General features: G+C 57.1%; 1 protein-coding gene across 1 annotated transcript in view; it reads right to left on the minus strand.

The window, feature by feature from the left end:
• Window positions 1-8,788, minus strand: part of PADI2 (peptidyl arginine deiminase 2) — a 45,469-nt gene extending 36,681 nt beyond the window's left edge. Inside the window, exon 1 of the mRNA XM_008148165.3 lies at window positions 8,697-8,788. Coding sequence (XP_008146387.1) covers window positions 8,697-8,788 — 92 coding nt within the window. The remainder of the gene's footprint in view (window positions 1-8,696) is intronic.
• Between the last annotated feature and the right edge of the window lie 3,659 nt (window positions 8,789-12,447).

The raw sequence follows: 12,447 nt of genomic DNA on the forward strand, positions 1-12,447 counted from the left end.
TCAACTGCCTGCACTGTTCCATCTCACCGTGCACTTCGCATATGCTGTTCCTTCTACCTGCAATACTTCCCCCTGAATTCTCTGCCTGGCAACCGTCCATCCCTACTTGAAGACACAATTTAGTTGATTTGTCCCCATGTTTATTTTCCCCTGTGGCTGTTAGCTCCTTGGAGATGGGGGCTGTCTTTCTTTTGTTTCAGCATCTGGCCCAGTGTAGCCATGCAGTTAATAGAAATATTTGCGGCAGGAAAGGGTGGAAGAGGAGGGCTTGCTTATGCCGTTAATCATTCATTTCACATGTGTTTAGTGAGCACTTACTATGTGCCAGGTACAGTTCTAGGTGCTGGGAGCAGATTGACAAAAAACATTTCCTAGACCAGTGGTCGGCAAACTCATTAGTCAACAGAGCCAAATATTAACAGTACAACGATTGAAATTTCTTTTGAGAGCCAAATTTTTTAAACTTAAACTTCTTCTAACGCCACTTCTTCAAAACAGACTCACCCAGGCCGTGGTATTTTGTGGAAGAGCCACACTCAAGGGGCCAAAGAGCCGCATGTGGCTTGTGAGCCGCAGTTTGCCGACCACTGTCCTAGACCCATGGAGCATATATTCTAGTGGAAGAGAAAGACTTTCAATGAATTACACAATTAATTGTGTGATTATAGCTATGGTAATTGCTATAAAGGAGGCGTGCGGTGTGCCTGAGGCCCTGACCGGGGAGTCAAGGAAGGGTTCCTGGAGGAAGTGGCATTTGAGCTAAGATCTACACTTTCCCTCTGAAGGACAGACAAGAATGAATAGACCAGTGTTTCTTAATCTGAGCATGTGTCAGCAAATCTTAGAGGACTGTTAAGATATAGCTTGGTGGCCAGCCCCCGAGCTCCTGATGCAGCTGGGTTGGGCTGGGGCCTGAGCAACTGTATTTCTTCCCCTCCTCCAAGTTCATTGAGGAGCACTGGACAAATATAATTGTATGTGTTTGAAGTGTCCGATGCGATGATCTGATACACACATACACCGTGAATGAGAATAGGCGTTTCTCACAGGCTCCCGGGAGCCGCTGGTGCTGCTGGCCTGGGGGCCACAGCTGGAGAACCACTGAATCGGACAGAGCGAGGAGAGGAAGGAGGGCAGAGATTTCCAAGCAGCCAGGACAGCAGGGTGAGGGTCTGAGGCGGACATTTGCCCAGCACGTGGGAGAAGTTGGAAGGAGGTCTGTGAGTTTGGAGCTTGTGAGCAGGGGGAGGGGAGTAGTGGGAGGAGAGGGCCAGGTCATGGCGAGGAGCATGAAGGCTTCAAAGCAGGGGTGGCAATTGTTTCTGCGCTGTGGGCAGATGACCCAGGGTGCAGGGTGGGGGTGGATCTCAGGAGAGCAATACCGGGAAGAGGGATATAGTGAGAAGGCGACTGCAGCTGAACAGGTGAGCGACGGTGGTGGTCTGGGACCAGGTGGTGGCCATGGAAATGGATAAATGGCTGGCTGGTGTCAAAGGATCTTGGAGCAAGGCTGGAAAGCAGTGTCCGACGTAGAAGAGGGAAGCTCACTGAGCCAACCCCAGGGGATTCTGGGCTTTCTGACTTAACATCTGCCTCGCTTCACAGCTGCCGGGAGCTACCCAGTCTCGGTGGCTTCACCCGGTCAGTGGTCAGGGTCACAGTGTGGCCTTGCAGGCGGGGGCAGCTCACTCAGCCCCAGGCGTGGGCGCGGCATGCCTGCTCCTCGCTGGCGTCTGGCTGTCAGCTTGTCCACCTGCCCCGAGCCTCATTAACACCAACTGGGCTCAGCTGCACCGTGACCCCAGCTCCTGGCGGCCTGAGTACGATGTCCTGTCCTCAGGCCTTTGCAGGAGTCTGAGCTGAGGGGGTTGTGGGTGCCAGCCTGGCATGCAACCCAGGTGAGCCCCCTCCGGGTGAGGGGCTGGGGAGGGAGGCAAGGCCTCCGCACTGGCAAGGTGGTGGCTGGATTTGAGGTGGGTGGCTGCTTCTAGACAGGGATTGGCGGAGGCAACCCTGACGTCCGCCTTCAGCCAGCCTCCCTCTCTGCTTGGTAACCTCAACAGCCTCTCTCTAGGCACTGGTGCCTCCAGCTGCCCCGGGCCCTCTCCTTAGGGAAGAAACAATGCACTCCATGGTCACTGTCTCCCCACTGCCTACAGAACAAAGTCCATCGCCTGAGCCTGGCATTCAAAACCCTGGTCTGAGCTTACTGACTCTCCAGCTTTATCTTCCAGGACACTTGAACTCTGCCCTTTCAGCCCCGATGTGTCCCACGTTTCCTGCTGGGTACCTCCGCTTCTGCATAGCATGTCCTGGTCACACTGTGAACACCTGTCCCTTCTGCATCTTGGTTGCCACCTCTTCCAGGAAGTCTTCCCTGATCCATCAGTCAGGACTCGTCTTTCCCTCCCTTTGCTGGTGCCTCAAACAACACTTAACAAATGTTCAGCATTTCTCTCTCATGAGCATTATGAACTCTTGGAGCCCATATCTCTTTATTATTTGATTTAATAATATATAACGAACCCAATACTAACTCATGATAACTATGAGTATTTATTAGGTTCCAGGCACTGTTCCAGCACCTTGGCCCACATGATATCAGTCCATCCTTTCAATAACCCCATGAAGCCTGTGTTAATGTCATCCCATTTTACAGATGAGCATGTTGAGGCCCACAGAGGGCAAACCCTTGACCTAAGTCTCAGGGCCAGTAATGGCAAAAGGTGAGGTCAGCTCTAGGCCTGGCTGCTCCCTTCCTAAGAGAGCGTCTGTAGGTGACAGTCCTCTCTAAAGGTCCTTCAAGAAGGGACACCTGGTGGGGGGCGGGGTGAGTGGCAAGCCTGGCTCAGGAGAGGGTCAAATGAGAGGCTCTTCGGAGCCTCTAGAGCCCCCTACTTATTTCTTTTTTTAATATATATCTTTATTGATTTCAGAGAGGAAGGGAGAGGGAAAGAGAGATAGAAACATCAATGATGAGAGAGAATCATTGATTGGCTGCCTCCTGCACGTCCCCCAATGGGAATCAAGCCCGCAACCCAGGCATGTGCCCTTGACCGGAATCGAACCTGGGACCCTTCAGTCCGCAGGCTGATGCTCTATCCACTGAGCCAAACCAGCTAGGGCCCCCTACTTATTTCTCATGAGGGGGTAAGAGGCCCAGAAAGGGGACAGCAAAGGCTGGCTTCCGCCCTGGGCTCCTGGGTTAATGACTGAGGCTTGGACCAGTCAAAATTCCTGGGCACAGGGTCTGGCATGGCTGGGCAGGAGAGAGCTGCCTCTGAAAACTGGCCTCCCCCAAAGTTAGGCAGGTGTGCCTGTCCAGCTGGGGGGTGGGCACTCGGGTGAGCCCCCGCTACTGTGCTCCCATCATGACCCAGGGCCCTGTGGGCAGGAAGGAATGGCTCTCGGGGACCCCAGCTGTGCAGGAGGCTGTGGGCTCGACCCTCAGGCCTGGTCCTCCTTGGAACCTCACCACTCGCTGAGAATTAGCTTGAAACCTGAGCCTGGAGCAGCTCCTGGCAGGGCCTCCTGTTCAGGGTTGAGGGCTCTGGGTGCTGTTGTGATTTATGGGGCCGCCTGACTTGGCCTGATTCCTCCGCCCATCATTCTCTCAGGAGCAGGTGCTGCTCTGGCCAAGCTCGGCCACATGCCCCGACCTTCCACTGGCCCACCCAACGGTGTCTGTCCCTTGAGGCGGGGGTGAAGAGCTCAGCCCAATGACAAGCCAGTCCACGCACATCACAGGCTGCACATCATTCATTCATTCATTCACTCATTCATTCAACTAAGAAGCCCTTCACTGACTTAGGGGCTGGAGGGGCACGGGAACCAGCAAGGCAGTGAGCATGGAGGGGGTCACACCTAAAGCACAAGTCCCCACAGGCAGCCACTGGCAGTGCAGGCGGGGGCCTGGGCTCTGTGCTGCCACCATTTGCCAGCTGTGTCCTCTTGGACAAACATTCCTTACCTCAGTTTCCCTGACTGTAAAAGGGGGCAATGATAGCACCTACCTCCTTAAGTTGTTATGAAGTTTAAACACCTGTAAATTATCAAATATGAACAAGATGACTATGCAAGGTGCTGAGAAGGCTGCCTGGTTCAAAAGAGGCGTTAACTAAATGTTAGCTAGGAATGGCCAGTACATAATAAGTTCTGCAAAGAAAAAACACACAGTAGTGAGGTACAGAGTGCGTGGGGCTCGGGGAAGGGCACCATGACACGTTGGTGGAGGTGGCATTTGAGCTGACACTTGATGGGTGGATGTCAGGCTTGTGGAGGTCTGGGGGATGGTGCTCCAGGCAGAGGGAACAGCACCTGCGAGGCCCTGCGGTGGGAGTGAGCTGGGTGCTCCAGGGCTGACAGCGTCCCGAAGCCAACGCGGCCGGAGCGGAGTTTGTGCGGGAGAGTTGGCAGGAGAAAACTCAGTGAGGCAGGGCCTGGCACTCTATGGGGAGGGGAGACCACGGCACCCCAAGTCCCCGTCGCTTCAGACCGGATCGCACACCCTCCCTGGCCTTTGTCCTAAGGATACTTTCTAAACACACCAACCAAGAGACAGAGGGAGGAAGTCTGGGAGCGAGTCGAGGGAGCGAGATGGGGATGGGAGACATCGCACTCTTCCCAGCGTTTTACTGTGCCAACGTCTAGGAACTTCTGCCCTGGTACCCTCTTTCCATCTTCTGCCAGAGAGTGAGGGGCAAGGCCCTGCTGAGGAAAGTGACTGGTCAGCCTGTGCCCTGGGGTTTCCTGGGGAAGGGGGCAGGGATCACCTCCTACCTCATGGGCTCATCCTGAAGTCAAATGTAACCAGGAGACTGCCCCGCAGGGGCAAGAGACAACTGTTAACACCTACTCTGCCCTGGAGCTCCTGCAGGGTCAGGGTGCAGACCCTGGCCTCTCCCCACCAGGGCCTGGGGGATAGCTGCCCAGTGGGGCACCCTGAGCCTGGGCTGTTCAGTACGGTGGCCACCAGCGACAGGTGGCTATGGAGCATCTGAGAAGCGGTTACCGCACTGAGACGTGACGTGACGTGATGTGATGTAAGAAGCCGAGGGAAGGACAGGAGGCGCTGTCTCCCCGGTGGTTTGTGGGTCAGTGGGAGAGCCGGGTGGTGTGTGATCCGCCGTCACTTTACTCCAAGGCTGCCCTTTCTCCACTCTCTCCAGGCGCCACGGGTGTCCCTGGCTCCAGCTCAGGAAAGCATCACTCGCCAGAGATGGTGAAACCAACCTGGGGCACCACTCCCCTCGCGCCCCCTCTCCCGCTTCAAGTCACAATCAGAGGGGACCCAGGCCAGCCTCAGTGGAGAAGCGACGGCCAGGTGAAGAGGCCGTGGGGGGCATGTGTGGGCAAGGCATACACGGCCAGACGGAGATAGTGCACGTGGGAGCAGGGGAAGGAAACGGCAAGTATCCTCAACAGCTATCTCAACGTACATCTCCACACAGAGAATCACACTTCCCTCTTTCCGTGCATCTGCTCAGAGCTTGCGGAGACGAGCACTCGGAACGTGGCTGGGTCCGGGCATCCGTCCCCCAAGGGGCCAGTTTTGCTGGGAGAGGGCGGGTGGGTCGTAGGGTCTGCTGGGGATGAGGAAGGCGAGGGCCCAGCTGTGTGTGCATCTCAGGAAAGGGGGGCCCAGGCCCTTGGATAGGGTGTGGGAGCTAAGGCCTGTTCCCTCAGAAGGAGTGAGGAGTCAGGATACCAGTCCCTCACTAACTGGGCCCAGGGTCCGCCAGGCCTTGCCCTTGGGTGGCTCTTTGGAGACCCTGGGCCGGGGAGCATCACCTGGGGATTTGAGTCAGGACCTTTGTCGGGGTCAGGGGGGACACAGTTGGAAGGGGAGGGTGGAAAGCAGGTGGGTGAGTCTCTGGGGGCAGTGGGATCATGGCCCCGGTGGAGGGTGGAAGAGACACTGGCTGAGAGGGTCATCCAGTTCAACCTGCTAGTTTGAGGGTCACACAGGATAGAGCGGAGGCTGAGTATGAGTTCAGACAGAACTGGGCCTGAGTCCTAAGTGAGGTTGGGCAAATGGCTTCATCTCTTTGAGCCTCACTCTCCTCATCTCCAAAATGGGTTGATCCCAGCAGGACCTCCAGGTCTATGGTGAGGAAGGTAGCAGATAATGCATTTGGTTCCTAAGAGCTTACTCACATCCCCTGCTGTTATTAATACTGACAGGAGCTCTTACCACTGCAGAAATCGGAGGAACAATAGCCTCCTTAGTTCCAGGAGGGGCTTCCTTTCTGATCGTCACAACTGGGGGGCTGCTACTGGCATTTTGGGGTCAGACGCCAGGGATGCTGCCACACACCCTACGATGCACAGGACAGTCCCTACAACAATGAAATCTCTGGCCCACAATGCAACAGCGCCAAGGCTGAGAAACCCTGCTCGAGGCCTGCGCTGTTCAGCAGGGTGGCCACCAGCATCTGAGATGCGGTTACTGCACTGGGATGTGATGTCCGTATAAAAGACACACTGGATCCCAAAGACTTAATGTGAAAAAGAGGTTGCAAACGACCTAATACATAATTGTTATATTGATTACGAATCGAAATGCTAATATTTCTGCACCTATTGGGTTAAATAAAATGTATTACTGCTGAAACCGGATTGGCTCGGTGGATAGAGCATCGGCCTGAGGACTGAAAGGTCCCAGGTTCGATTCTGGTCAGGGGCATGTACGTTGGTTGTGGGCACATCCCCGGTAGGGGGTGTGCAGGAGGCAGCTGGTCGATGTTTCTCTCTCATCGATGTTTCTAGCTCTCTATCTCTCTCCCTTCCTCTCTGTAAAAAATCAATATATATTAAAAAAATGTATTACTGACATTAATTTCACCTATTTATTTGAACCTTAAAAACGTGGCTACTGGAAAATGGAAAATAGCCCGAGGTTCTGTTCGTGGCTGGCACTCTCCTGCTGCTGGGCAGTGCTGGTCTCAACTGCACCTCTCTCGGCCGGGGGTGGAGAGTCTTAGTGACGTGTGGGTGCGAGGTGTGGGTCATTGTGGCTGCGACTGATTTCTTGAGAAAGGACAAAGATGAGTCCACACCTCCCACACGCTCTCCCCCCAGTTAGGCTGGGCCCCCCTTCTTTGCTCCCCACCCCCCACTGGAGGTACCCTGCCAGCCTTCCAGGCTGCATCCAGGGCATAAACAGGCGGGTATGGTGACAGCAGAGGCTTAGAGACTTGAGCATCCTGGCTCCCCGCCGGCTCCCTGGCAGTGCCCAGTTCAGGATAGGGGGTGGGAAAAGAGGCGCTCTCCCAGGCCACTGAGGACTGGGCTGCACACCACTGCTGTGTTGTGGCCCTCAGAAACCGCCCTGAGATTTACATGTGGGACAGCTGAGGCCAGGGCAGCTGAGTGGGGAGGGTGCCTGGCCTGCAGTGAGCAGGCCCTTTGCCTCGGAAGGAGCCTGGGGCTTGATGGTGTCCTTGTGGCCAGTGCCTGCTGAGGTGGCAGGAGACTGGCTGGGCAGTGTTGCCAGGGCCCGAAGGGGACAGAGAGACTGGGCTGGGGAGGGTGTGTGGGAAGACACAGGGATGGGGTTTGGTGGGGGCCTGAGAGCGGCAGGGTGCTCCAGGTGACAGTGATTTGGGAGCAATAAGCCACATGGGCACCTCCCGCTCAGCTCAAGGCACAGAGATGTTAGGGGACCCACCCCAAAGATATCAGCACGGGGTCCCACCTCAGCCCTGCCTGCCCCCTGCTCTCAGCACAGAGCCCTTCCCCCCCCCCCTCCCCCGGCAACGGGGAGCATTTGGAATTCTTGGAAGAGAGGCTGCAAGATCCTTGGACTCCCCACCGTTTCATTTGCATCAGTCACACCCTCACAAGGCCCACCTCACACACCTCAGGGAGATGGGTCGTTCGACTTGGCTGCTTCCTGGGGGTTGGGGTGGGGCCCTGACCTCAATCCCCCCACCCCTCTTTCTGCAGTCTCAGAAATCCTGCACCCAAGTTCATGGACCGAAGGGCGGGGGAACAGGTCCCGAATAGGGCATTCTTCTGACGAAGACCCCACCTCCACACCCTCAGCCGGGTGGGACAAGGTCCCTCCTGGACCCCAGGGTGAAGTCAAGGGAAGGCATTTGGGGACATGGAGCCCACAGCCAGTGCCGGAGGACAGCAGCCCCCACAGGGTGAAATCGGAGCCTGGGCACCCCCCAGGGCCAGAGTCCGCCCCAGGGCAGCTAGCTCCCCAGCAAATCCCAGAGGAAGCTCAGCTGAGCTGGGAGTGGGTGAGGGGCTGGGCTGAGGTGGAGGGGCTGAAGGAAAAGGGGGGCATAAGGGAGAAGGGCAGTTCTGAGGGGAGAGTGGGGAAGTGAAAGGGGAGAGGAAGGCGGGAAGGCTGAGGGGGCGCTGAGGTCGCCCGGGGTGCTGGCGAGGCCCGAAGACTGGGGTGCAGAGGAGGGGGCCTGGGAAAGAGGCAGTGAGGGCGCTGGGGCTGTGCTGGGGTGTCTAGGAGGCTCTCAGGATTTCGGGGAGGCTGATACAAGGTTTGGGGCTGTCAGGTTTCTGGGTGAGGTTCCTAGGTTTCCTGGGCGCGGGATGAAGGGCAACTCAGGCTGGAGCAAGGCTGTCCGGTCCCGAGTCCCGAGTCCCGGGCGGGTATCGGGATATCTGGGGCCGAGATCTCCTGCGGGGCCCGGGTCCGAGGTGGTCGGGCAGACGCGGGACCTGCTCACCTGTAGACGTCGGTCCAGAGGTACGTGCCCAGCACGTACACGGCCTCCACGCGGCTCCCATACTGCAGCCGCACCGTCCGCTCGCGCAGCATCTTCCCGCAGTGCCGGCCCCGTGCGGTGCTCGCCGGTCCGGTGCTCGCCGGTCCGCCGCCTGAAGCACCTGGCGCAGGTGAGCCGCTGCAGCCGCCGGCGCGGGCCGCGGCTCCGCGCACCCTTATTCGGCCGCCGGTGGGCGGGGCGGGGGCGGGGCGGTCTGCTGGCTCCTCTCCGTTGGGCTGAGGGCCCGTCAGTCAACCATGGCCACGCCCTCAGCTCCTCCGCGTCCCCCTGGTGGCAGCGCGGAGATCAGCTGAGACCAATTTTCTCTTTTCGTGGCTGACTTAGTCATTCATTCAAAACACTCTTGGTGGGCTCCCAGCTGCTGGGCGCCAGGATGCAGGCTCAGGACCTCCTCCGGGCGCCCCCAGCCTTGCGGGGTAGATAACGCGAATGCGGAGCTGCCACAGGGGCGAGGACAGAAGGTGGTGGGAGCCCAGAGGAGTGGGTGCTCTAACCTGGCCTGGGGTCCGGGACCGGAGCCTTTTTAAAAGGAGGCCTTTGCAGAGTAGGGAAGGGAAGAGAGGGAGCTGCCTGAGCAGAGGCAGGAAGTCAGATACAGCATGACACCTCCTCCACCCCGCAACCATCAGATCGGGGAGAATGGGGAGTGGGCCCCAGCAGCCTACAGGGCCACATTGCCAAGCCAATGCATTGGTGGGTGGGCGATGGGAGCCATGGCTTGGCGAGGAGTGGTCAGGTGTGGAGGTAAAAGGGGCCATTCTGGCTGCGGTGCATGGAGGTGCCTCTGGGGAGGGTCAGTGAAGACCCCCGCTGGGGCTGCGTGAGGGCTGGAGAGAGAGGGATTGATCTGGCCAGTGTTTGTGAGCTGAAATCTTGATGCTCCAGTGGAGGGACAGTGAGGGGGCGCCGTTCTGGCCGGGCCACTGGACAAAGGGGGGTGCCAGAGGTGCCGCTGCCGACACCAGTTTTGTGTCTTGTGGAGGCTGAGGTGCAGGAGGACATCCAGTCCAGCCCCCACCCCTGTCCCAGGCCCTCCAGCCCTGACGCCAAGTCTGTTCAAATAATTCAGCCACGTGTGAGCAAGTCCTAGCTGGGGACGGGAGCCGAGGGGTGTGTGTGTGTGAATGGGCTATAAGAGGGGAGGGACAGGTTGGAGGGGATGAATGTCTGAGAAGGTCTGCTGGGAGGATGGGAGCCCTGAAGGGGGGAGGCTCAGAGGGTGAAGAGCTCAGACACACCCCTGACGCCAGCGGCCTCCTCAGCCTCCTCGAGAAGCCCAAGTTAGGAGATGGTGCAGAGCCCAGCTGCTCCAGGGTGGCCAGGATCTGGGAGGAATGTGGGTGGGGAAGGGGAAAAGCCTGAGTGAGGCTAGGGAGGCACGTGTGTCTCTCTCCCCACCCCTCACCCCCCACTCCATCCCTACCCCAAAGGCACACAGACACAGGTAGCTTCTGATGGGCTCTGGAGGGCATCATCCAATGAGGAGACAGCTAGCTGGTGGCCACCTGTCAAAGAGGAAAAAGAGGTGCAGCTCAGAGCTCACTTTGAGGCCTTTGAGGTGAGCTCCTATCTGGGCACCCCTCTGCCAGGAAGTACTGTGTGGCAGATACTGGGTAGATGCCAGGGTTCCCACTTTCCTGGGGGTCATAGAGCATGATACCCTTATTTCACCCACTGGGAAAGTGGGGCCCACAGTCGGGGAGGAACATTGCACTCCCACGGAAGCCCAGCCCGGGCAGGTCACAGCAGGAGCGGGGTAGAGATAGACAGGTGATTGCCAGGAGGGAAGGAGGAAGGTAAGCCTTGTTGCATTCTTCCTGTGAGCTGCGCACTTTTCACGTATTGGAATGAGATCATTACGCCCTCCCAATAACCCTGCCACTTCACAGACAAGCAGGTGAGCCCCCGGAAAGGTTAAGGAATTTGCCCTCAGCCTCATGACTCCTTAGAGTGGCAGAGCCAGGGTAGCAACTTGCACACACGCGGAGGGGGAGGGGGGGCGGCGGGGAGGGCAGAGGGGGGCAACTCGGCAAGAACAGAGGAGGAATGTTGTCTCTTGATTGGTAGGTGAGGAAGCTCTAGGCTTTGCGGAGCCTCGGACAATTCACCCTGCCATTCGCAGCCTCACTTTCCTCATCTGTGAACAACTGGTCTCTCGGCACCGATGTAAGGGTGACATCAAATGAGACAATCTATGCAAACACCAGGGCAGTGTCCGGCAAAAAGGGGAGAGCTCAAAAGAAAGAGACTTTCCTCTCTTTTACAATCCAGCCTGGCCCTGCCGACCCACCCTCAGCTCTGCCCTGGCTCAGGGCCCTTGATGTTGGGCCGAAGGGCTCAGTGGTTCGATGGGAGCCTCCTGGTGCCCAAGGGTTTAAAATAGCTGAAGTGGCCACAGCTGTTGGTGGATTCGGGGCCGGAGGTCTCAGGCATCAGGCTGCTCCCACAGCTCCCCTGGGGCCCGGAAGAGGCCCGAGGCATCCCATGATCTCATTGTGCCTTTTGGGGAATGCCAGCCAAGGGCAGGCTTAGCTTGGGCAGGCTCCCGGCACTGATCTGCACCCCAAACCCCCAACTCTGGCTCCTGCCAGGCCCGTGACCAGAGAACCTGGGCTGGGAGGGGCTCTTAGGACCTTTGGCTGGGGTCTCTCTGTGCCAGGCCTTGGGGGGACCTGCAAGGTGACTCAGACATCTCCCTGGCCGGCCTTGAGGAGCCTGACAGCTCACCGAGGGCAGCATATGAGCGAGACTTTAAAAAGAAAGAAATACACAAGTAATTCCTGACCACTGGGAACATTAACCATCTCCTTCCCCGTGACCCCAGATGATCACTGCTAATGCCTCTGAGAACGACCTCCTTCTTTGAGAATGACCTCCTCGCAGGGCTGCTGGCCTGGAGGCAGGGCCAGTGCAAGGGGGCTGTGGGGGACCACACCTACTGAGCCCGCAGGCTGTGCCAGGAGCTGATCCCAGGGCTTCACACCTCTTAGCTCATTTAATCCTCCCAACAACCCTGTGAGGCGGGAGCTATTATTATCCCCAATTTGTGCAGAGGCACCCGCAGCCTGGTGGTAAAGCGCTTACATGGCCTTTGGACTTGGCTAACGTGGGGTCAAGTCCGGCTCTGCCCCTAACTGGCTGGGGGGCCTCTCTGGGCCTCGGCTGGTTCCTTCGTATGGGAGATACAGTAGTGCCCGCTTATCTGTGGGGGATATATTCCAAGACCCGCCCCCCGGGACACTTGAAAACATGGGTAGTACCAAACCCTCTGTATACTATGTTTTTTCCTCTACATACATACTTAGGATAAAGTTTAATTTTTAAATTAGGCACAGTAAGAGCTGAACAACAGTGACTAATAAAATAGGACAATGATAACAATAAGCTGTAATAAAGGTTATGTGAAGGTGATTTTATTAAGTACAATAAGGGTTAGTTGAACACAAGCACTGTGATACTGCGACAGTCAATCTGACAACGGAGCCGGCTACTAAGGGACTAACAGGCAGGTACCCTGTACAGCGTGGATGCTGTGGACGAAGGGATGATTCCCATCCCAGGCAGGACAGAGGGGGAGGGCATGAACTCTCATCTTGCTACCATGGGGCAGGGAAAATTTCCCCTCTTAGTTCTTCTGGCTGGCCTAATGATCAAATTGACATGAGATAGATGACCAGGAGAAAATAACTAA

This window comes from Eptesicus fuscus, chromosome 9 (assembly GCF_027574615.1).
Source record: "Eptesicus fuscus isolate TK198812 chromosome 9, DD_ASM_mEF_20220401, whole genome shotgun sequence".
NCBI classification, from domain to species: domain Eukaryota; kingdom Metazoa; phylum Chordata; class Mammalia; order Chiroptera; family Vespertilionidae; genus Eptesicus; species Eptesicus fuscus.